The sequence below is a fragment of the Lotus japonicus genome, chromosome 4 (assembly GCF_012489685.1).
Source record: "Lotus japonicus ecotype B-129 chromosome 4, LjGifu_v1.2".
Classification (NCBI taxonomy): Eukaryota; Viridiplantae; Streptophyta; class Magnoliopsida; order Fabales; family Fabaceae; genus Lotus; species Lotus japonicus.
The window spans coordinates 8,629,672-8,653,564 of NC_080044.1; the positions used below are offsets into that span (position 1 = coordinate 8,629,672).

The 23,893-nt window shown below is 35.7% G+C and overlaps 1 protein-coding gene and 1 pseudogene across 2 annotated transcripts; one reads left to right on the top strand and one right to left on the bottom strand.

The window, feature by feature from the left end:
• Positions 1 to 218: 218 nt before the first annotated feature.
• LOC130711412 (T-complex protein 1 subunit delta) lies at positions 219 to 2,586 on the top strand. 2 transcript variants are annotated; one of them, XM_057561009.1, is made up of 2 exons: positions 219 to 363; positions 460 to 2,586. In XM_057561009.1, exon 2 carries the CDS (start codon positions 493 to 495, stop codon positions 2,080 to 2,082), a length of 1,590 nt encoding a protein of 529 aa, XP_057416992.1. In that variant the 5' UTR covers positions 219 to 363; positions 460 to 492; the 3' UTR covers positions 2,083 to 2,586. The 2 variants fall into 2 exon arrangements, with proteins under 2 accessions (XP_057416992.1, XP_057416993.1); XM_057561010.1 differs by having other exon boundaries at positions 354 to 370.
• A 1,416-nt stretch (positions 2,587 to 4,002) lies between these two features.
• LOC130712233 (pentatricopeptide repeat-containing protein At3g61520, mitochondrial-like) lies at positions 4,003 to 11,409 on the bottom strand (annotated as a pseudogene).
• Positions 11,410 to 23,893: the final 12,484 nt, after the last annotated feature.

Sequence of the window (23,893 nt, forward strand, 5' to 3'; positions counted from 1 at the left end):
GGAATGATTATAAAGCCTAACAAAACTTGATTATGGAGTAATGATATATACACACCTCATTTTTTAAACACTTCATTTTCACTTTTTTTTGTTTCTATCTCTCTCATCTTATCATCTATCACATCTCATATTTTCTCTCTCTTACTTTTTCTTTTCTTCCTATCTCTCTCTTCATTCCACCTCTTTCACCTCAAATGAGAGGTGTGTAAGTAACATTATTGCTTGATTATGGGTGATGAAAAAATCGAAAGAGATCGGAGAATTTTGTGATTGATGCCGTTGAAATTTTGGTTGAGAACAAACAGGACATGCTTGTAGGTGGAAGTGACACATCTTATGGCGGAAATGATCCAGAAGCCAGAGGTAATAAGTATTAAATTTAAAATCTCTCCCCTCCTATATATGAACCAAACGTAATAAGTATTAAAATCTCTCCCTCCCCTCCTTTGAACCAAACAGTAGCTTAGGGTTTTCAGCAACCTCATCTCATCAATGGCGGCTCCTCACCGATCCTCCAAGACGGAGTCCTATGTCGACAACAAGCGCAAGGAAGACATCCGGCATGCCAACATCCTCGCGGCGCGCTCCGTCGCCAACGCCGTCCGCACCAGTCTCGGTCCCAAAGGCATGGACAAGATGATCTCCACCTCCTCCGACGAGGTCATCATCACCAACGACGGCGCCACCATCCTCAACAAGATGCAGGTCCTCCAACCCGCCGCCAAGATGCTCGTCGAGCTTTCCAAGTCTCAGGACTCCGCAGCCGGTGACGGAACCACCACCGTCGTCGTTATCGCTGGCGCACTCCTCGAGCAGTGCCTCCTCCTCCTCTCCCGCGGCATCCACCCCACCGTCATCTCCGATTCACTCTACAAGGCCTCCATCAAAGCCGTCGACGTCCTCACTGCCATGGCCGTCCCCGTCGAGCTCACCGATCGTGACTCCCTCGTCAAATCCGCCAGCACCTCCCTCAACAGCAAGGTCGTCAGCCAGTACTCCACCCTTCTCGCTCCTCTCGCTGTCGACGCCGTCCTCACAGTCATCGATCCCGCCCAGCCTGAAATGGTCGATCTCCGTGATGTTAAGATCGTGAAGAAGCTCGGCGGCACCGTCGACGATACCGAGCTCGTCACGGGCCTTGTCTTTGACAAGAAGGTGAGCCATGCCGCTGGTGGACCTACTCGCATGGAGAATGCTAAAATTGCCGTGATCCAGTTCCAGATTTCACCTCCGAAAACCGACATCGAGCAGAGCATTGTGGTGAGTGATTACTCTCAGATGGATAGGATTTTGAAGGAAGAGAGGAGTTACATTCTGGGCATGATTAAGAAGATTAAGGCAACTGGTTGCAATGTTTTGTTGATTCAGAAGAGCATTTTAAGAGATGCTGTCACTGATTTGTCTCTGCATTATCTTGCTAAAGCTAAGATATTGGTGATCAAAGATGTGGAAAGGGATGAGATTGAGTTCATTACCAAGACATTGAACTGTTTGCCCATTGCCAACATTGAGCATTTCCGCGCCGAGAAGTTGGGCTATGCTGATCTTGTGGAGGAGGTTTCTCTTGGTGATGGCAAGATTGTGAAGATTTCTGGGATTAAGGACATGGGGAGGACCACAACTGTGCTTGTCCGCGGATCCAACCAGCTTGTGCTTGATGAAGCGGAGCGGAGTCTTCATGATGCTTTGTGTGTTGTTAGGTGCTTGGTTGCCAAGAGGTTTCTGATAGCCGGTGGTGGCGCCCCAGAGATAGAGTTGTCGAGGCAGCTGGGTGCCTGGGCAAAGGTGCTTCATGGGATGGAGGGTTACTGTGTGCGAGCATTTGCTGAGGCACTTGAAGTCATTCCTTATACTCTGGCTGAGAATGCTGGTTTGAACCCCATTGCAATTGTTACTGAGCTGAGGAATCGTCATGCCCAGGGTGAGATCAATACTGGAATCAATGTGAGGAAGGGTCAGATCACAAACATCTTGGAGGAGAATGTGGTGCAGCCGCTGCTAGTAAGCACGAGTGCTATCACCTTGGCAACAGAGTGCGTGCGGATGATTTTGAAGATTGATGATATTGTAACTGTGAGGTAGAGGTTATGATTGAGACCAAGAGACAAATTAGTTTATGTTCCTTTTAGTGACTCTGGTTAAGTGATTTTTGACTTGCTCTGGCTATGGTGAAGCTTGGTGTTAACTGTTAAGATCAAGTGCCTGTGATTCATTTGGAGTGTCATTGAGTTAAGTTATATTTGATCTTTTAGATGTGTTGGAATCTGGGCATCTTTGTTTTGGAGGATACATTGATTTGGCAGGAGGGGAAGCTTCAATTGCCATTGCACCATGACATATTTATCGTTGTGTTTTCGATTTCCTGTTATTAAACCAACTCTTCTGGTGTTTTTGTATTTGAATTCTGTTCTTTTAAGTTAGAGGATGCTTACTGAGTAGAACTCCATTGGTTGCTGACAAGGGGACTCTGTTCCATTGGTTGCTGAATCAAGTAAAACTCATGAAGTTGTTACTTGGTATAAAGTAGAGGACAAGATAAAAAGGATTGATTTCTCTAATTGGTTTTCAATATTTATATGTTTGAGATTTGCAGTTGTTCTCGTGACAAATGTTTCTTTGATATAGAAAATTTACATTTACATATACATGTTGTGCAGTAAAAGCCCATGAAACTTGCTTCTACATGATCAAATTTGATCCTGTATTCTTCTATTCTCTTGAATGCACCTCCAATTTTTTTACCTTAAACCAGCTTTACCTTGAGTTATTGACTCTAATAAACTACAGTTAGATAGATTACTGGGAAAATCCCATAATCTTACAAATTCTAGCTGCAACTGCATTTTGGTTAAAATTGGGGTTTTAACTGTCACCACCATCGAATTACACTCCACAATTTTCATTATTTCAATATAATCACTAACCTAGGCCGCGACCAAACTACTTAATGTATAGAAATATAAAGCTCGTTTTGTAACTAAACTACACTCTCACATAAAGAGTATTACAAGCATCAAACGGTTGATTGTCAACTAGGAGAGGTCTCTAGCAGGACAATTATCCCTATCCAACCTTTTCCACCATAAATTTAATCCAACAGTTTATTATTTGACATACCATGGAAGCAATGTGTCTATTTTTATTTTAGAGAAAAGAGGGCCTAGATCTCGGAAGCAAGAATTAACAAAGGTTGATTGAATTAGTTGCTGCTTAATAGCACACACTAAGGTTATCCTTTTGAATGGATTTCAATTTCAATGGAGTTAGTGGCAGAACACAGGGACCAATTCTTTCTCAATACCAATCTTTGACCAATGGAAATGAAATTGAGGTCCATCTCTACCACCACCGCCGCCACCACCAACTGATAAAATGGTCCTTATAATGTATCATCGATTTTTTAATTGATATCACTGAATTCTTTCTCCATGATGAGAACTTTATCCTTAAGGCCACCGAGGAAGAAGTTCTAAGTCGATCTTGTGATTTGTGACCTTCCAAACAGTGGACTATAGATTTCAAAGCAGCCAAGTATTTTTCATTTGCTTCCTTCTGTCATAGTCTCATAGATCACTATATATCAGAAATGTAATATTTATAATGAAACACAACAACTAAACAAGGTTGGCTACTCAATTAGAACATACCAGCAAAATAGGAAAATCATGTGCATCTTGTTTGGCTTTCTTCCAATATCCGTGGCCGATAAAAATAAGTATCACATCCATGATTACTTACCAAATGCACAAGTATGTTGTTCACATTTGCCAATGCAATGGTAAGATACTTAGATGTTGTTTAGGGAGAGAGAGAGAAAAAAAATTAATTGAATTCCCTAGAAACCCAACTTGAATAAACTACATCAATATGAGCATTATTTTCACCTCATCTAGTAGAGAGGGGAAAAAAAAGAATACAACAGATTGCATACTCTTATGTCAACCAAAAGGGCAGCAACATGATTTTGCTTAAACTTTATTCTTGAAGGAGTACATCAGATTATTATCCAAAATGTGAGATGATGTTGTATGCAAGGAAATACCCTTTGACAAAACGTTGTAATTGTTCTATTTCACCAACTGCAGGAAGCCATTCAGTAAGAATCTCCATGGTTCTATAGTAAGGACTGCAAGCATCTTCAATCATCCTGTTCATAAGTTCAAGTGCTTGTTTCAACATTCCCTTATCCCGAACCCCGTTGAAAATATGATTATACGTGGTTGTATTACGCTGAACGCCTTTTACTTTCATGTCATCCATCAGAGAGATAGCCTTTTCAAGAGCATCTATTAAAATGTTGTAAATCACAGTATTGGGAGGAACCTTGGATGTAGAACACATTTCCCCATAAATTTTCATAGCCTCATCCACATTCTTCTTTAAACAATATGCATGTATAAGTGCCCCATATGTTACAACAGAGGGCTCAAGGTCCTCGTTAATCATCTTTTTCAGTATCTTACTGGCAGTTGCAAAATCTCCAGTTTTGCCAAGGTAGGAAACCAGAGTGTTATAGGTGTCAGTATCAGGCTTAACTCCAGCTCCTTCCATTTCGGTAAGCATTTCATAAACTCTTTCCCGCTTTTTCTTCTTACAGAATATTCCACTAATGAGGACATTATAGCAAGCTAGATCAAGACCAAACCCAGCCTGTTTCAACTTGGACACAATGACACTGGCATCATCCATCCTACCAGCAATGCTTAAACCATTAATCAAAGTATAGTAAGCACGTGCATCTGGAGGGCATCCAGAACTCGACATCTCCTCAAAATATTGCATGGCTTTATCAATATATATAGTTCACGGCACGCCACAGAAGGCAGATATCAGAGAGGTATAAGTATTAACATTTCCTTTCAGGCCCTTCCCTTTCATCTCGTTGAAAAGCTCAACTGCACTAAAGACCTTTCCATGCTTGGACAGACCATCAACCAATGTATTGAATGTGACTACAGTAGGCTGTACTCCTTCCTCCTTCATCAACCTTTTCATTTTCTCCTTTGCCTCTCAATTTATCAAACACCGCTAATGCTTCATTAATCCTCCTAGCCTTGCAGAAATGATTGACAAGAATCCCAAAGGTTTGGACATTAGGTGTATCATCTTTTCTTCCATCTCCGCCATCAGTTTATTCATCTTCTGATGAATATCTCTTTTCCCTTCCTAGCCCTGATAAAAGAGCATTGCACGATGCAACTTCAACTGGACCACCCAATGCCATCACACCATGCAAAAGTTCCCACACAGCTTGGTTATCAGCTTAAACGTATCAGGGAAAACTCCATGTTCACCCAGCTTGGTAACCAACCGCACAATCTCCTCATCAGCAAAGCTTCTTCCAGTACGGTTGAACGGTTGTGATGAATGATAGGATTTAAATTACGAAAATATCCTCTTCAATTTCTTCCCTTTGAATGATAGGATCTAAATTACAAAAATATCCTATCCTCTACGGTCTACAACTTCCACAGATAAAAAATTTCAATCTATATATATCTACCTATATATATATATATATGTATATACATACGTAAAGAAAACTTGAAAAAATAGCATCAAACACGTAAAGAAATAAAAAATTTATTTTATATTAAATACATTAAATAAAAAAATTGAAAACTAAAATAAAAACTACATCCACTTTATTATTCATTACTAGTACTTTTTACCCGTGCGATGCACGGGGATATTCATTTTTGTTTTTCGTGTAATATTTTAAAAAAAATGTGTTAATTTTACTATGTTTATTCAAATAATTATAAAAGACATTATCAAGTGTGAGTAAGTCTCATATAAAAAAATGATAATTTTGAGCTGTTTATAAGTAAGAAGATTCATACATTTTAAGATTTTGGGTGAAAGATCTGGTGTTCTACACACTTGTATTTGCTCTTTAACCCCAATGTAATGATGTTGATTTGTAAAGATTAATATTAATAATGATTAATATATTCTATAAATTCAAACAAATAAATCATGTCATATGAAATTCCATAACTCATTATCTTAATTATAATAGTATTGTAATTAATAGGCTTAATAGTTTTTTTTGGTCCCTAACGTTTCACGATGGTCCCTCCAGGAATTTATTAGATAAATTCCATTTATTAGATAAATTCCTCAATCCCTCACTTATGACCATTGTTGCAGAATCGGTCTTCCGTCCAACTTTCCTCAATTTTTTAACGTTAGAAGCTTACGTGGACTACTTAATTGATGTGGGAAGCTGGTTGGAGAGAGAAAGGTACCCAAAGGAAGCACATTAAGTCTAATTAATAATTTATTTTTAATTAATAATTGTTTAATTCAAAATTTAGTCTTAAATGCAAATTACCTCAGTAAACCTCTAAAATTCTGATTTTCCTGTGTGACCATATTGAAACAGTAAGAGTTTGCATTTACAGATAGACACTTTCTATGCGTGGAATGCTAGAACCAAGATGAGAACTTCAAAAATCAAAGTGCAATACCGAAATATAGTATCCACACTCCAATGTGGATATTCTGAAGAACAAAGGCTCTATAAATTTAATTTAGGTGAGCTAATGACCTCCTAGTGACGTGTCTCAAGATGTTGAAGGAAGGCAGAACAAAGATACACTCCATTTTCTACTAAACCAATACAGGGGAAAATGAAAAGTATTATACCATAAGCATCTAATTTTACATTATTACATAGCTACACGAAAATTATCATATTTTTTCGTACCCAATTTTATCATTTAATAATTTTTTAAAACATAAAAAATTGTGAAAAAAAGTTTTAATTTTTATTTTATTTTGACATTAACTGTTAGAAATTTTGTTATTAGTTAATCAATATAAAATTCTGTCAACCTTCTTTAATTACACTTTCCGTTTTTAAAATTTTAAATGGAGATAATGAACAATCAATCAGTTTCATGAATTTTAATTTTCCTAAAATAGCTAAAGGTTCATTAACTGTAAGTCTGCAATATACATCTAAGATACGTTAAGAGTTAAAAAAGGAAGTATTCTCAAAGAATTGAATTATAAGAGATTCAATGCTGAAGAAGTAGCATTTCAGAAATGTCTTTCTGTAAATTTAATGAGGACCCGTGATAGAACATAGGGATATAAACTCCAGGTATATCCTACATCATGATAGGGACTTGCAAGGTAAATTGAAATTCAATGATAATATCCCTTTAAGATATTTGATCAAAGCCTAAGATTGTTGCAAAATACAACCGAGTAACATTCAATACTTATCCCCAACCAAACACAGTGCTTCTAACAATCATAATTTATCACATTTTCATATAAGAATATCTTTCTCAAATGATACCTCCACTATATATATACTGTTACACACACCTCAAGGAAATTTTGTTGAAGGTAAATATTTCAACTCCATATCAATAAGTATAACCATATAACTATCGTGTTACCCTCATGCTATCTTTTGAAACATAAATTTCCAAGATTCAGGTGGTTATAGTTACTTTTTGCACAACTTAGTTCTCTAATAGGAAGATTTTTCATTCAACAATGCACATGAACTTGAAATATTTTAAATACCAATGTTCTTGAGAGCTGTTTGACCTTTTTTCTAAATTTTTGGAACAGTTCAGAATAAAATAAATATATAAAAAGAGAAATAATAATAGTGACAATAACAATGATAAAATCAGAAGGACGTATAGAGAATTTAGAAATGTGGGCAGTAAATCAACTATCAAATTGAGCTTAAAATACAATATAGCACTACAATCTACAAATGTGTTGAAAAGCAAGTAATTAATCAAACATACGTCCAAACTCCAAAGTTTCCAAATTCTGCGGGTGTTGTTTTGGGGAGGTGTTCCTTGTCTTTGGGTGTACTGTGGGTCTATCAAACTGAAGTAAAGGCCATTCATTATGCGCTGTCTTTTTCCAAAGAGTTAGATTTCTCACAGGTTCTTGTGGAAAGTGGTTCTTCAATCGTTGTCGGTTGGGTAAACTGCAAAGTCAATAGACCTCTAGGCCTCCTTAATGATCTGAATGCTATCAAAGGAAGTGGGGTGCATAGGTGTGTTTCATATTTTCAGAGAAGCTAATGGGGAGGCTGACGAACTTGCAAAATCGGGGTGTGATAGATCTGTTCCCCTTTGGGAAAATCTATCTTGAATTCTGGGTGTGTGCTGTCAAAACTGCTGTTATTTTCTCCTGCATACGAAGCTCCTGAGTGATTTGGTCCCTGGTCTTGCGGTTGCTTGTTGCCTGTCTCCTTGAGGTCCCTCGCATAAGGTTCTGTTGATCGACCTTGCTTGTGTGCTGTTTCTGGTTGAGGATTGGCTTTGCTTTACACTCCCCTGCTATGTCTTCCCCTGCTGTTTCTGTTATTATTTTGATATCTAGTTGCTGTCTGTTTTATTCTTTCCTCTTCTTTTGGCCTTGGTAATTCTGCCCTTGGTGTGAATACCTTGTGTTGTTCTCCTGTATCTGGTTCATGAGCCATTTTCCCTCATGATTTCCTTTTAATATCAATAAAGTTGTTTTGCTTCCAAAAAAAAAAAGTTTCCAAAATCTAACACATCACTCTTTTGTTCCTACTAACCAAGCTTGGGACCTCATTCTTCGGCAATAACCTCAGAACATGCTCACATCATTTCTTGCATCAGAATCTTCGGGCAACTACCCATCATCCACCTCTATTTAAAATCATAGATTCAGCTAAAAACATGCTCCAATTTTCATCCCCTTCAAGTTATCTTTTCACCAACCAAACACCTATAGAAGAATATATTTATGAAGTTGAGTGGGAAATATACAACTACTACATTTTGAAGAACATTTCCTGTGACGGTAAAAAATTTCAATAAGGGTTAATTAGTTGAAAAATTAAAATCATATTAAAATAAACACTTTCACATAAAAGGGCAAATTAATAAATCGAAAAATTTACCTTGATATGTCTTAAAAAAATAGCAAAAAACTGAACATCTAATGGCTAAACACACCGTAGACCTGTTGTGGCCTAAAATCATACCCATTAGGCCATTACCATCATTTTTTCCATTGACTACCTCATCTTGAAGACTATGGTCCATGTACATATAAGCCTTGGAAAGGATAGCACTGTCAACCAAAGCTGCAATAATGCCAATGAAAGCAGGAAGAAATTGATCTCACTTGTAGAGATGCGTTTCGCTTAGCTCTTGTGCAGGTTACCCAGAAATTATGAAGAGCTGCATCTAAGGAGCTTCATCGTACTTGGTCAAAATGAAAAAGAACAACTACTGCTTAGCTCCTCACACAATTCAAAAATTAGACTCAAATCATATTTGAAGATTGAAGCAAGGAAGATATTAAACAGAATTCGTAACAGAAATATTGAGTCAATAATACCAATAAGAGCACCTGTATAAATCATTAATATCCCTAGATGAGGAGGAAAATTACAATACAAACTCCACATAAACAAAATCAATTTGACCACAAAAAAATCAACTCTGCATCCAAAAACTGAAAATTGGGAACAAAGGGGTAAGAAAGAGTCTGATAAGAATAAAACAGATGACAAAGCCAACAACCAATTTTCTAATGAGGATATCCTTCTAAGGCCCAATCAATTGAAACATGGAAGCAAATGATACCCAATCTGTTCAAAAGTTGAAACTTGAAGGATTCAAAACAAATTATTAAAGAACAAACAGAAGAGGGAAATCCAAATAAAGAATTTAAGATAATGAGTTCATATAAATTACTTGTAAGGAGTGAAATTGTAGGTAAAAAATCAACAGTGGTCTGTGAGCAACATAGATAGAAGAAACTGCACAAAAGAACGTCCTCCTGATCTTTCTTTTGTTGGTTCAGATCCTTTATAAAATACATGAGAAGAGTAGATATGATGAATAGATTGAATAATGAGGAATAAGAGGGGGAAGATAGATGTTAAACCATAATTAAATTTCTAAAAAGATGTAGCAGCAAAGGATGAGTAAGAAATTATGGACAATGGAATTTTTAAAAAAAACTCACCGAAAACTGAACCACCACCCCTCGGAATCGAAGTCGTTAACCCACCACCGCTTAAAATTGAAGGCCTCAAAATTACAGATGTAATTGAGAACCATGGTGCCTGCTGGTGATGCTCCTCTCCTTCGTGGATGAATCCAAAATTGTCGCCTTTGCAAAGAAATTGGGTCTGCCGAGCAGCTTACAAATCCAGGGGAAATGCTTCTGGAACATCGATAGGGAGAGAGATGCCTGAATGCAAATTGTGAGGGGTTAAATCAATTAAATCTAACATAACGTCTCCAACCTCTAATTTTCTCTCAACAAAGTGTCACCTGAAACGGCTGGAACGCAAGATAGGAGAGAAAACGTTACCACAAACGACTGAAACCCAAGAGTTGAAGAAATAGGAAATGATCGGACGGTTGTAATTTCATCTTTAAGAAATAATGTATCCTTTTACTAAAATGTTCATACTAAAAATTAGATTGTTGTGCATTAAGGTCTTGAATGACTGGTTTACCCTCCTAGCTGCAGAAACTTTGCTTTTATATATAGTATAGATAGATAGATAGATAGATATTAATTATTAATTGTTAAACTTTTCAATTTCTCTTATTTAAAATTAAATATTTAAACTATTTAAATTTTTATTATTCATTACAACATGAGGTGAATTTTTAAAAAATAATAATAATTGAAATTTACTACATTTACATTAATGATAATAATAGTTGAAAATTAAAAAAAAAGACACTAAGATATTTATTATAACTATATTGAATGTATGTATTATTTGAAAAAAAATCTTCAAATATAATTTTTGATCTATTATATAAAAGTAAAAATAACTGAGGAAACATGACAGAGAAAAATAATTATAAAAAAGTTGAGTTAATATTTTATGATATTAAAATGATAACTAATAATAATTTTTAAAGTTAAAATTATGGCTTAAATACTTTGGAGGTCCCTGAAATTGTCTCGCGTATGAAAATAAGTCCCTGAAAAAAGTTTTTCCGATTCAGAGTCCCTGGAATTTGTTTTTTAATCTAAATAAGTCCCTACTCGTGTTCTGAGCTTATGTGGCTCTTATTTTGCACAGTCATCAATTCCAAGTGTATTTTCTAATTTTTTTATATTCCAACTCTTAAAATTAATCCTTAACCCTAATTTATTGTTAATCTAATTAGGTTAATTTTCTTAATAAGTTTAAAATTAAGTTAATTGGATTTCTGAGCTCTCTTCATCATCTCTTGAAAACCCTAGGCACCTACCACCTCTCTCACCTAACCGCCACCCTTCATTCATGGCCGCGCCGCCACCACTACCTTTTCCAGTTTCTGGCCCCATCCGCACAATCACCGCCCCCATGGGACAGCTACTTTTTCTCTTCTTCCTCAGATTTGATTCTTCCTCTCCTCTGGTTTGAAGACACCCAGCCATCATCATCCTCAACACACCCCCTCCTTTCCTCTCCTCTTGGTCATCGTGTTACGCTAGCTGAAGGTTCGAGGGGGAGATCAGAGCGGCCATGGGAGCAGTGGTTCTTGGTTGGTTTCTGTTTTCTCACCCAAACCCATCTTCCTCCAACTACCCAGCCACCACCTTTGATCTCACCTACTTCACCTTCAACGCTCAGATTCTGGGTAGGAAACGAGGACAATGGCCACGGTTGGAGATTGAGCGTTGGAAATCAGGGAAACGAGAATGGGTGGGAACTGGGAACAAAGTTGATCTGAGTTTCTTCTTCTCCTTCTAGACAATCCTCTTCTCCCTCCCTCTTAACCTAATCTGAACTCTGGTAATTAAAAAATAAAGTTATTTCTTAATTATAATTCATTTTAAGCGTTGGAATATAAAAAAATAGAAAATACATTTGGAATTGATGACTGTGCAAAATAAGAGCCACATAAGCTCAGAACACGGGTAGGGACTTATTTAGATTAAAAAAAATTTCCAGGGACCCCGAATCAGAAAAACTTTTTTCAGGGACTTATTTTCATACACCCTACAATTTCAGGGACCTCCAGAGTATTTAAGCCTAAAATTATTTCACTGTTGATAAAAAAAGTATAAAAAAATATGCTATTATAACTTATATTTGAAATTCTGGCACACGCGGACAGATGTTCTACCAGATGTCTAAGACATCTTATACAACATGATACAAAACAGTGAATTGAATATGCAATATAAAGAACATAAACAGAGACAAGACACAAGGAATTGTTAACCCAGTTCGGTGCAAAATCACCTACGTTTGGAGGGTTTTCACCCAAGAGAAAGATAATCCACTATTCAGAGAAATTGTACACAAAAGGTCTTAACTGAACTGCCACAGTTCACAGCCTTTTCTACCTATCTCTACAAGTGATTATTACTTAGTCCTCCCCCTAAGTATGAGAGCCCCTCTCACTTTCTCTCAATCACTGTCACAGTGATTCAAAAGCTCAAAACAAGAGCAAAGACATATCTCATGATCAAACAACAAAAACATAACTCTCAGCAAAAGAATCAACACATGAATATGCTGAGAGAACAACAAGTGTGAACACAGACAAGAGTAAACCCTAGTTTTACTCAACAGAAGCTCTCTACCTAAACACTAGGTTTATGTCTTCGTATATAGCAGTCATCCAGGCCTTGTCTTCGATGGGCTTGGACGAGCAAAGGTCCACACAACACGCAGGGAGTTCCCAGGAAACAAATCTGCAGAAAAGTCTTCAATAAAAAGTTTCATTTTCCAGAAATAAAACTCCCACAAAATCCTCAGATCAAATCATTAAAACAGATTTGATCACATAGAATATAATCCTTGAACGGCGCATAGAAGCTTCCAGAAATACCCTAGCTTGATCACCAAGTAATCAAAACGAAGCTTCACAGAAAAACTAGCCAACTCATTGCAGGTTTTGCAGGGACAGATGTCAGAGGCAAGATGTTGTGACATCGGGTCCGACATGTTGGCCAAAAACTTAACTTAGCTAAAATGCAGACAACATAACAAAGGAACAACAATATTAAAACCTTATTACTTGATTTAAAATATTTAAAATTCACTTAAGGATTTTTCAAATTATTAAATAAATAAATTATTAAATTGGTTTTTAAGGATTAGTTCTGATTAAAATATAGAATAACATTTGAGGACAATATTCCCCCTAACTAAGTATCAATGTTTAGAACCGGATATATTATAAATCAGCCCCTTTGCAATTGTAACCACAATAACAAACTCAAAAACAGAGAACCCAAAGTTTTTAAAATTAATTCAATGTTAATTATTAAATATCAATTACTAATTTTGAGTGATATTAATTATTTACACAAATAGAACTTTAGTACGAACAATTTAATAATCCAAAACTATTATTTTGATGTCTCAACACGGTTTTTTATTATATTTATAATAAAAAAATATTTTTAATATTTGATAATTTAATTACACTATAAATAGTGTAAATAAACTCATGCAACGCACGGGTATTGTTTCTAGTAGAATATTATAGTAACTGTGATATTTACTTTTAAAATAAAATAAAAAGTTTTAAAACTTATATTTACAACACTATAAATATTTTGCATGTGCAAATCACATCCATTGGTATTCCAATAATTGTAAGAGCATTGAATGTAACTAATGATCATTTTAGACCTCGAGAAGATAATGACGAATTACTTGGTCTTGAAGTACTTTTTTAGTATCATTAGAGCATTCATGTATTTTGCTAGTCATACACAACCTTATGTATCATTTGCTTTTAATTTTTTAGCAAAATATATATATAGTTATTTGCTATAACTCTTTGAGCAATTTGGAGAATCCAAAATGACTTCGTTTTCAATAACGTGCAACATGAAATCCCTAGATTGTGGGGCTTCGTTCGCTCCTTGTGGATGGAGAAGCAAGCGATCGGTGACGTGTCGCACACTAGCTTTTGTGGGAAGCAGATAACAAAGTTTAATTCGATTATATATGGGGCGTGAGTAGTGGTGTGGAGGTTGTTGGAGAGGAGTTGGATGAAGTTTAATGACGATGATTCTTTATCAGGGTCCCTTCAAGCTTGTTGCGACAGAGTTCTTCAAGAGTCTTATGGCCAATGAGTTTATGGGTTTTGTAGGAATATGGACTCTTTCACTTCTGCAAGCACCTTTTTAGTTGAGTTGCATGTTGTCCTTAATGTTGTGGAGGTGATCATAAGTCTCAAGACACCTAAAGTGGCTATTGAGAGTGATTCCTTGGAGGTAATTCATTTTCTCACTGCCCCCTTGACGGCTCTCATCAGAATGTGGATTTAGCACAGTATATTTGTCATTTGAACGAGATTCATGGGTCAATGCGTTTTCAGCAAGTGCATCGTGAGATAACTTCGCTCACAAATTATTTAGCCCGAGCGGCTACACGTTTTTCTTTTGGCTTGCATTAATTTTTATCTCCGTTTCGGGATTGTCAGTGTCATAGGTTTATTGCTCAGGACAACTCATAAATTACTCATACTAGTCGTCTTGCTGCTCTTGATTAGTGCTTCTTCTCTTGCTTGGGCGTAACCCTTCAGCTATCTTATTTTGTTATGATCAAAATAAGATTTTAAAAACGTTATGATGCGTTTGAACTTAACAAAATGGTTTATAATTCTATACGTTCTAAGGTTTCCCTTAAACCCGTGTAATTCCCCAAGAAGGTCTCGATCTCCTAAAATAGCAAAGGTTCAGACCTTGGTCCGACCTAATGATCATTCTCTTAATAGTTTTACGTCACTAGCATGGCATAAACTCTCATTACCCACACTCCGACGATATCACAATATATGAATAAATAATTGCACAATCAATTAGTACAATCCAATAACGCATATTCAAACATATCATATAGTCTACAATTAGTCACTTAGCACATAAAGCATGTGATTTAGTCAACATCAATCATAGAACAACTAAAGCTTATACACATATGTCGACCGAAGCCCCAGAAATTTGGAGACACAAGTCTCAAGTTTTATCAACAGCATAAGCCTCAGAAAACATTTTCCAATTCAGATCAATCAAATATCAAACAATCAAATCAACAAGTCGAAGTTATCGACGCCTAATTCATTATCTAGTAGAGTAAGTTGCCCTCACCTCTATCTCTTTCAGCTTCACAATCCTCAAGCTATTCCTCAGCAGCTCCAGAAGTTCCCAAGCTCAAATCTTGAGTAAAAAAAACATTACTCATTCAAAATCTATCCAAAGAACTTAAACAATTTCAACTAACGTCCGACGAAACTTTAGAAGTTTCAGTGTATGAGAATCTAGGACAAAAGACAAGTTTTTACAAAAAATAAAAACTCCCCCAAACCCCAAAACTCCCTTGAAATTGCGTTTCGACGCTTTTTCTTAGATCTAACTTAATTACTGGTAATCTAGGGGTATAACTAGGGTAAATCAATACTCGGAAAATTTTTAGAAATTGCTATGCTACTAGGTGCTTTTGGGTCCAAACTTTAAGCTCAAAACTCAAAGTTAAAATTTTTGAAAACAAATTTGATAGGGTCCTAGATCATAGCGTTTATAGCAACTAATTCTAAAGGCACTAGGTTAAGTCATGAATTTTTGGTTCAAAATGCGGAACTTTGGTGAATATGGGTATTTCCACAGTTTTTCTGATCTACGGCGACTCGATCAAAATCGGCGCGCATCGGCGAGGAATATAGCTTGTTGGGTAGTAGTAGAAGGTAGATCTAAAGAAAAATCGAATTAAAAAGATAGTTTTGGAAAATGCTCAAAACTTTGAGCACAGAAAGACATGGTTTAAAGTTACAGAAAGTGAAAAACAAAGTTATGGAATAGCTAGAATACCTCGTTGTCGATCCACATAAACTGAAATCGGGTCGATCGGACAAGAATCGACGAAGAACTCTCCTCCCTCTCTCTCTCTCTCTCTCTAACCTGCGGCTCTCTCTCTTGTTGGGTGGGAAATGAGATATTTTCTCATTTCCCGTATCTCATTTCCCGCCCTTTTATAGCGGACGCTGAAAAAGCAAACTTCGATGTTTTTCGAAACCGGTCGTTCTGGTACTTTCGTCTAACGATAAGAAGTGAATATCTGGCGACAGAATGCTAGAACTCAAAATGAAGTTCTCAGAATTGAAGAAAACGATAAAAACGCAGTATAGGCCAAAATACGTCGGAAAACTACTTTTTGCAGTTGACGGCGGATGAAGAAACTTTCTTCTGAAGAAATGTCGCAATTGCTAAAAGAATTGTGACCACGCGGATGAGAACTTCGTTAAAAGCTTTGAATAGAAAAACGTTTCATTAAGGGTCTTAATTAAAGTCCCCGAGAGATTATAGCCTAGCTTCGACGGACTTCCGTGAAGCCAAACCTATCGTGTGAACAATCCAGAGTTCCGTAGCGAAACACTAGCATGGGAAAAATACTCGAAGGTTCATATTCTTGTAACGATTTTGAATTTCGCGTAAACAGTGCTCTAGAAGCATAAATTGCCTTTTTTCAGACACTCTCGACATAAGTCGGGTGTTGAAATGGCTCGAACTATAACTTAAACTGTCTATGGTACCATCTTTAGTCATTTCCTGAACTTTCTCTTCATAAAGTTGTCCAATACAGCAGATACTTGATCGAGTTCCATTCACGTTACATCGGAAAACTTGACGTGAATAAGAAAATAATTATTTAACCTATCTTAAAAACTAGGGTCTTACACACTTCTTCCTCCCCCTTCTACCCCTTCCTCCTCCTCTCCAATCTAGAGAAATCCAATGCTCGCAGATGGAGGAAAACAAAATCAAAGATAAAGTCTTTCATTTCAAAATAAAACTAAAAAGTTGTTCCATCATCTCATGAGAATTGGAAAAGCCGCTCCATCTCTTCCTGATAAACGACCCTTGAACATGCCACTGAATCAAGAAACTAAAAAGAAAAAAAGGGAAATGCCCTAAAAGGAGAGACCCCCACAGGTCAAGCCTCTGTTATAAAACCGTTTTATTATAGAGATGGCCTTTGCCTATTTAGAATCTTATTGGTTTTGGTCATGTTGGGTCCTTAGATATGGTGTTGACCGGAATCCGAAGCTTATGGAGGAGGAGGAGGAGGAGGAAGAATATGGTGAAGGAAAAAGAGGGGTGAAATAAAAATAAAAATGACATGTAAGATAAAAAATAATACACATAGGATTAGTGAAACTTACGTGGCGAAAGTGGTTGTGCAAAATTTGTGTCACATCATGGTAAAACACATTTTAGATCCAATTCAATTTAAAAAAACATTGGGATGTCATTTCAAAGAATTTTTTTCAAGGGCTCAATATGATTCCTTTTACAATCTCAGGGACTCCGACCATATATAAGCCTTTATTTATTTATCTTAAATATCATTGATCCATTTAGGACTAGAGTGATTTAACACAAACTTTTTATATGGTCATTTAGACAACAACGCAAAGCAAACCAGAAATGCTTTTCGGTCACTCTTTGGAATGAGGGCTAAAGATGTATTAAAAGTTGTGCATTCAGATATTTGTGGACCATTTGAAGTCCCTTCTTTGGGGTGAATAAATACTTCATTAGTTTTGTAGGTGAATACAGTAGGATGTTGACCTTGAGACATTCTGCGACGATTAAATCACTGTATAATGCCTCTCGTGGCGGTTTCCAAACTAACGTGATTACAGCTGCCGCTAAGGAAACTGCCGGAACAAATGCCGCTCAAAGGAATTACCATTTCGCGGCGGTTAAAACCACTGCCAATTACAAGTTCAAGTATACTTGTCCTTCTATGGGCAAAGGTCGAGAAAAAACAAATTGATTTCTAGCGGCAATTCAAACCGTAGCAAATAGTAAATTTAACTTTAAAAAAAATTGAGATTTTTTACACCTCTCGTAAGTTCTTTGGATTTGGATCAAAGAGTAAGTTAAAGATAAATTTACACCTATAAGAATATGTTAATTACTATTCAAATTATTTTTGTTCCTTTGGCCACTAGTCTCCACGGGGGAAAGGGACCCCACATGACAAATCTGGCTTGGAATACGGTAGTGATGTCCCTAGCTACAAAGATATTATTTTTTACCTCAGAAGGGATCGAATCCGGACCAGAAGAATTACTAATCAATTAAAGTTTCAAAATAATATTTATAATTTGAAGGAAAGACAACCAAACGATAAAATATTAAAAAAGAGAAACATGCAAACATATATAGATCAGATAAATCAAGTGTAGCGGCAAAAATACATACAAAATAAGGTTTGCAAGAAAGCATAAATAAATAAAATTAACGCGCAAACTTATAAATAGATAAAATACCTAGAAAACTAGATATTATACATTTATACCCGTGCAACCTTACAATATTTTTTAATTGTATAAAATGTATTATAGTTTAACTATATAAAAATTAAAATATTTTTTAATTATAAATATAAAAAAATTGTGTTAAACATTTCAATAAATATTATTATAGTTTTTTTTGAATAAATAACTAATTTTACTCAAATTTAATTATTAGCATAGAAATAATTGTAAACAATTAAATTATGAAAATTATTAAGTTAATTTGAAATATTTAAATTATGTAAAAAATGTTAAGTGATAAGTGTTTAATATCATGAAATAGGTTTTAATATCATTTATGAGGAGTTAACACCAAGCTTCACCATAACCACTAACATAGACGTCAGCATCAGTACTACTCCTACCCAACAATGTCGTTGTTACCACCTCTAGTCACCCAGTCGCCACCTCGCTGCAAAACCCCCAAGTTCCTCCGCCCCATCGACCACCCAACTCTGCTGCTAAACCCCAAAATAGACCCACGCACAAGGTTCAAAGAGTGAACAGGTAAATCAAATCACCATATGGCCACCAAACAATAGACAGGGTTGTGATCCCTACTAGGCTACCACCATCTCCACTCAATCAGATTCCCCGCGCTAAATCCCACCATCAAGATCAATTCAGCAAACTTTTCAGATCAAGTGGAGCACGCACCACCAAAATGCCCAAAGCCAAAACACAAAGGTCACTCCACCAAGCCACAATACGAGTATCCCCCAACCTGCACCACTCCAACCAGTTTAACGTGTTGTTCAAAGCTCACCAGCACTTGTCCACAGTTCATGTATCTAGCAGCAGTAGGTTGGGGAAGAGAGAAATGGTGGGGAAGCTGGGGGTGGTGGGGAAGGGGGAGGTGGGAATATTCTAGTAATTGAAACAAATTGTATTTTAATTTTTTCTCAACATGTTAAGGTGACTTGCTATACCAGGTCATTTTGCTCTTTCATGAATGAAAGACCTATATTGCTCTTTCACCCTAGAAGCCACCTATGAAATTATATTTTGTACAATTACTTTTTTTCTATTTTTTCGATTGTCTTCTTAGATACATTGTCTATTTTCTATTTCTTTTTTTTAACCGTAAAATTGAAAATTTCAAGAGATCATCACATTGGGCTAATAAGAGCAAACCACAAGTGAATTGGACACTATATCTTTCACCCAAAACCTTAAGGCATCACACTTTTAGTCTACCTTTCACGACACAAAAAAACCCTACATAATTCAACTGCGATCACTCTTTCTTTGCTCTTTCGCATCGAATACTCTTTCAAGGCTTAACTAGTTTCATCACATCTTGTGTGCGTGACAGAGACAGTGAAATCTATTATAATATATTTATTCTTATGTGTATATTGTAGCGTTGACAACATAACTCTTATTTCTTACTTCTTGCTTGGCACATCATATTTTTAAATGACGTGTCAATTCATCTCCAATGCTCTTTAAATAATGTGATTCCTAACTCATTGAATTCAGTTATCTCAAATTGATCATCGACCCCTCACATTCTGACCTGTCATATTATTATTATTATTATTATTATTATTATTATTATTATTATTATTATTATTATTATTATTATTATTATTATTATTATTATTAATCTCTCAACAATCTTAAAAAGTAATTATATGTCCACGCATTGCGCGTGTCATATTTTAGTAATTTATTAAATCTGAAGCTAAGATGTCGAGCTGCCACATTGACACATATCTCATTTCATGTCATCTACGCAATTTTAAACTGTAGGTTACAAATATGACAATCAAATGGATTTTGAAAAGTGGTCGATAACTTAGCATTGGTCATAAACGTTGTTATATGCCATCAGTCGTTGCTAAGTTGTTGACCACACAGATCGTCAGTAATAAGTCGATTCAAACAAAAAAAAAACCTTTTACCAGGGATGAAAGTGCTTTATTGGTCGAAAAAAATTAATATTTTATTTCTTGCGCTCTTCATTAGAGGACTCATTTATAGTTTGATAAAAATTGCTCATATTATAAATGTAAAACCTTTCATTCGATTTCCATATTTAGTCTTTTTTACATATATTTACCATATTTATAAATAGCAATTCAAAATATTTAGACAGTTCTAGATTTTCTCATAAAGTCTAGGTATTCCAATTCAAGAATGATAATATGCATGTTTATATAACACATTTAAAATGTATGTTTACATAACAAACATATAATACATGTTTACTATCTATAAATGTGTTTATCTATATAATCTACAAATATTCATAACATTTGATGAAATGTATATTTTTTTGTATATATTTAGTAAATTAATAATATAAAAGTTACAGTATATTTTTTATTTCTAAAAATCCTTATTAATGAATTAATTTTTTTAAACATTTTATATTTATGTACTATGAAAAAGTAAGTTAGTTGCATGATTTATTGTTAGTTCTATTTTTATGCCATTATTAGCAAATAATATAAGTATTGACACAATTACTATTTTAACTTACTATTTTATAACTCTTAGCATTTCATCTATGTTTTAAAATATATATCATTTTACTAAAACAAATTTAATATATATCCGCCCAACGCACGGGTTTAACATCTAGTATATCATTAATGGAATAAAATGTGGCTATATTTTCTCTTTGGTTTCTATAACTTGATCGTGTGGTAAAATTTTATATCTCTCATTGCCATGAGTCCATGACAATGAATTGATCTAATTAAGCCAAAAATAGAGCTTTGAATAAACGTAAGATGAGGCTCAAATTTATCAACTAGATTTGACATGATCATTATAAAAACCGACAACTTGAAGGTTCATGTGTCATGCAAAATTAATATCAAATAGATTAGTTGGCTAGCACTGCTAAGATATCATGATGCGTGCATGAAATATTTACATGCAATCTCTCTGTTTAGTAATTTAAGTTTTGGTGGGTCATTATCTCTTACAATCTAATCACTCACTAAACCTTTAATGAGCCGCATGCCAATTAAACACTTACTAACTAGGTGTAGTGGTAGTATAACACTGTCAATTGATGATTAGCATAGGGAGGTACAAATTAATATAATGGACTTAAAAAAGAAAATAATGATCACAAACCAAACCAACTGATAAGTTCTATAATTGGTAAAATGTAAAAATTTGTTGTTATTGAATTGAGTAGTATTCTGCTTGTATACAAGTGAGATAGGATAGGAAAGTTAACAACTAACTTCCTTCTTTGCAACTATCAACTAAACTACTTTAGGTCACTACTAGTTTGGATACAAGGGCATTGAAAAGAGGAAGATGAAGAGCTTTTGTGTGCAAGTCAGCCAATTGTGCAGCAGATGGAAGAATTGACATCAAATGGATTGTGTCATCCTTGTGTCTGCTTAGATGGCGGTCAATCTCTATGTGGAGGTGTTGGTTGTTGAAGATCATGCAGCAAATATAAAATCATTGTATTTCAAAAGTGGTTCTGGCTAGAGATCTGTACTCAGCCTCTGAAGATGACCCGAAAATGGTCTTTTGCTTTTTTGATTTCAAGTTGATGACAGAAGAGTCATAGAAAACATTAAAACCAGTAAGTGACTTCCTTCAATCAGGACAAGATGCCCAATCTGAATCATTGAACACTTTGAGTTTGAAATCAGAACTTGCAGGGAAGAATAGTCCCTTGACAACCTTTGAAGTATCTTAGAATTCGAGTTGTAGCTTCAAAATGTGTCTGCATAGGCTGAGCAACTTATAGTGACTGCAAAACACAATTTTTTCCTTGTGTTTGTAAGGTAGAGAAGCCTGGATATAAGCCTCATGTATGCCTTTGGGTTGTCATAGGGAGAGCCTTTATCTTGTCTAAACTTGGACCGGTTAGCATTGGTGTAGAAGCAGGGTTACATCCTAACAAGCTTGCATCACATATTAACTCTCAAGGGCATACTTTGAGATAGAACAATGCCTAGCTTAGATCTTGCTACATCAAGGCCTAGAAAAAAATTAAGTGGTCCAAAAGATCTTTAATTCCTTTTAAATTTCTGATCCACGAGTATTTTGAGAGCCTGAATGTCTTCCAAATCATCAACTGTGAGTACAATATCATCCACATAAACAAGAGGATTGCAATGTGAGAATTGACAGCTTTAACTTCTAACAAACAAAGAGTAATCATATTTTCACTGCACATATCCCAAAGATAGAAGAGCGGAGGTTAGCTTGAAATTTCATTGTCAACTAAACCTACTTTAGACCATTGAGAGACTTCACTAGTTTGCATACTTGATCAGGTTGAGTAGTGTTATGCCAAGAGGTACAAGCATTTAAACTTCTGCATGAAGATTCCCATTCAAGAAAACACTATTAACATCCAATTGATGCAAAAACCATCCCTTGGAAGTAGCTATAGAGAGGACCAACCTGACTGCAGTTAATTCACAACCGGTGAAAAAGTTTCAAAGTAATCAAGACCTTGCTTTTGTGTGTATCTCTTTGATACCAAACATGACTTATACCTCTCAATACTACCATCTCTTTTTAGTTTTTAACCCCACAATAGTTATTTTCCAGCATGTAAAGTAGTAAGAATCAAGTGTTTGTTTGTTCCAATGCTTTAAGTTCCTGATCCATGGCATGACCTCGAACACTCAATGTTTCACAACTTGGTTAAAGGTCCTAGGTTCAGTCATTTGGGAGATAAACAGGGAAAGTGATTTGTGACCATCAGTCTTGTAAGGTTGAGATACGAGTTTCTGTGGTTTGATGAGGAGCAGATATTGAAGGTGAAGGGGGTATGGTTAAATCATCACTTGTAGGAGGAGATGTGGAAACAATATGAAGGATAGGAAAAGAAGTTTGGCTACTATGAGATGTAACCAAAGAAAGTGATGGTAAATTGGTAATTAAATTCTCACTGGTATAAGTTCCATTTATAACTTTGTAAGGAAACACATTCCCATAGAATACAACATGCCTGGAAAGTAAAGTTTCCCTAATGTGTAGATCAAGAAGTTGATATCCCTTTGTTCCCTCCCTAAATCCCAAAACTACACATTTCCTAGCACTAGATTGGAATTTGGTTTTGTGAGCAGTAATGGTAGTGGCATAGCATAAATTTTGGGGAATCAATGTCAGCATTCTGATTATGAAGTATATAAAATGGAGAAATTTATTTAGCTTTTAGTAGTAGGCAAAATATTAATATATGGACAGCATGTATGATAGCATGGGATAAAAAAAAAGGAATAGCTAGGAAGATGATAATAGAACATGAGGGATCTATAGCTATGTCCAATATATGCTGGTGTTTTCTTTCAACCACTCCATTTTATTTAGGGGTTTCAACTCATGACAATTGATGAATAATGCCCTTGGCATTGTAAACTTCAGGCATAGAAAACTCTAAACCATTGTCTGACCTTATGGCTTAAATTTGAATGTTAAATATTGTTTGTATGAAAGCAACAAAACTGACTAGGTGGCCCCTAGTTCCTGACTTGGATTTCATGAGCCTTACCCAAGTGAACCTTGACTTGTCATCAACAATAGTACAAAAGAATCTAAAACCATTGGCATAAGGAAGACATAGGACCCCAGATATCAACATACATAAAAATATAAGAAGA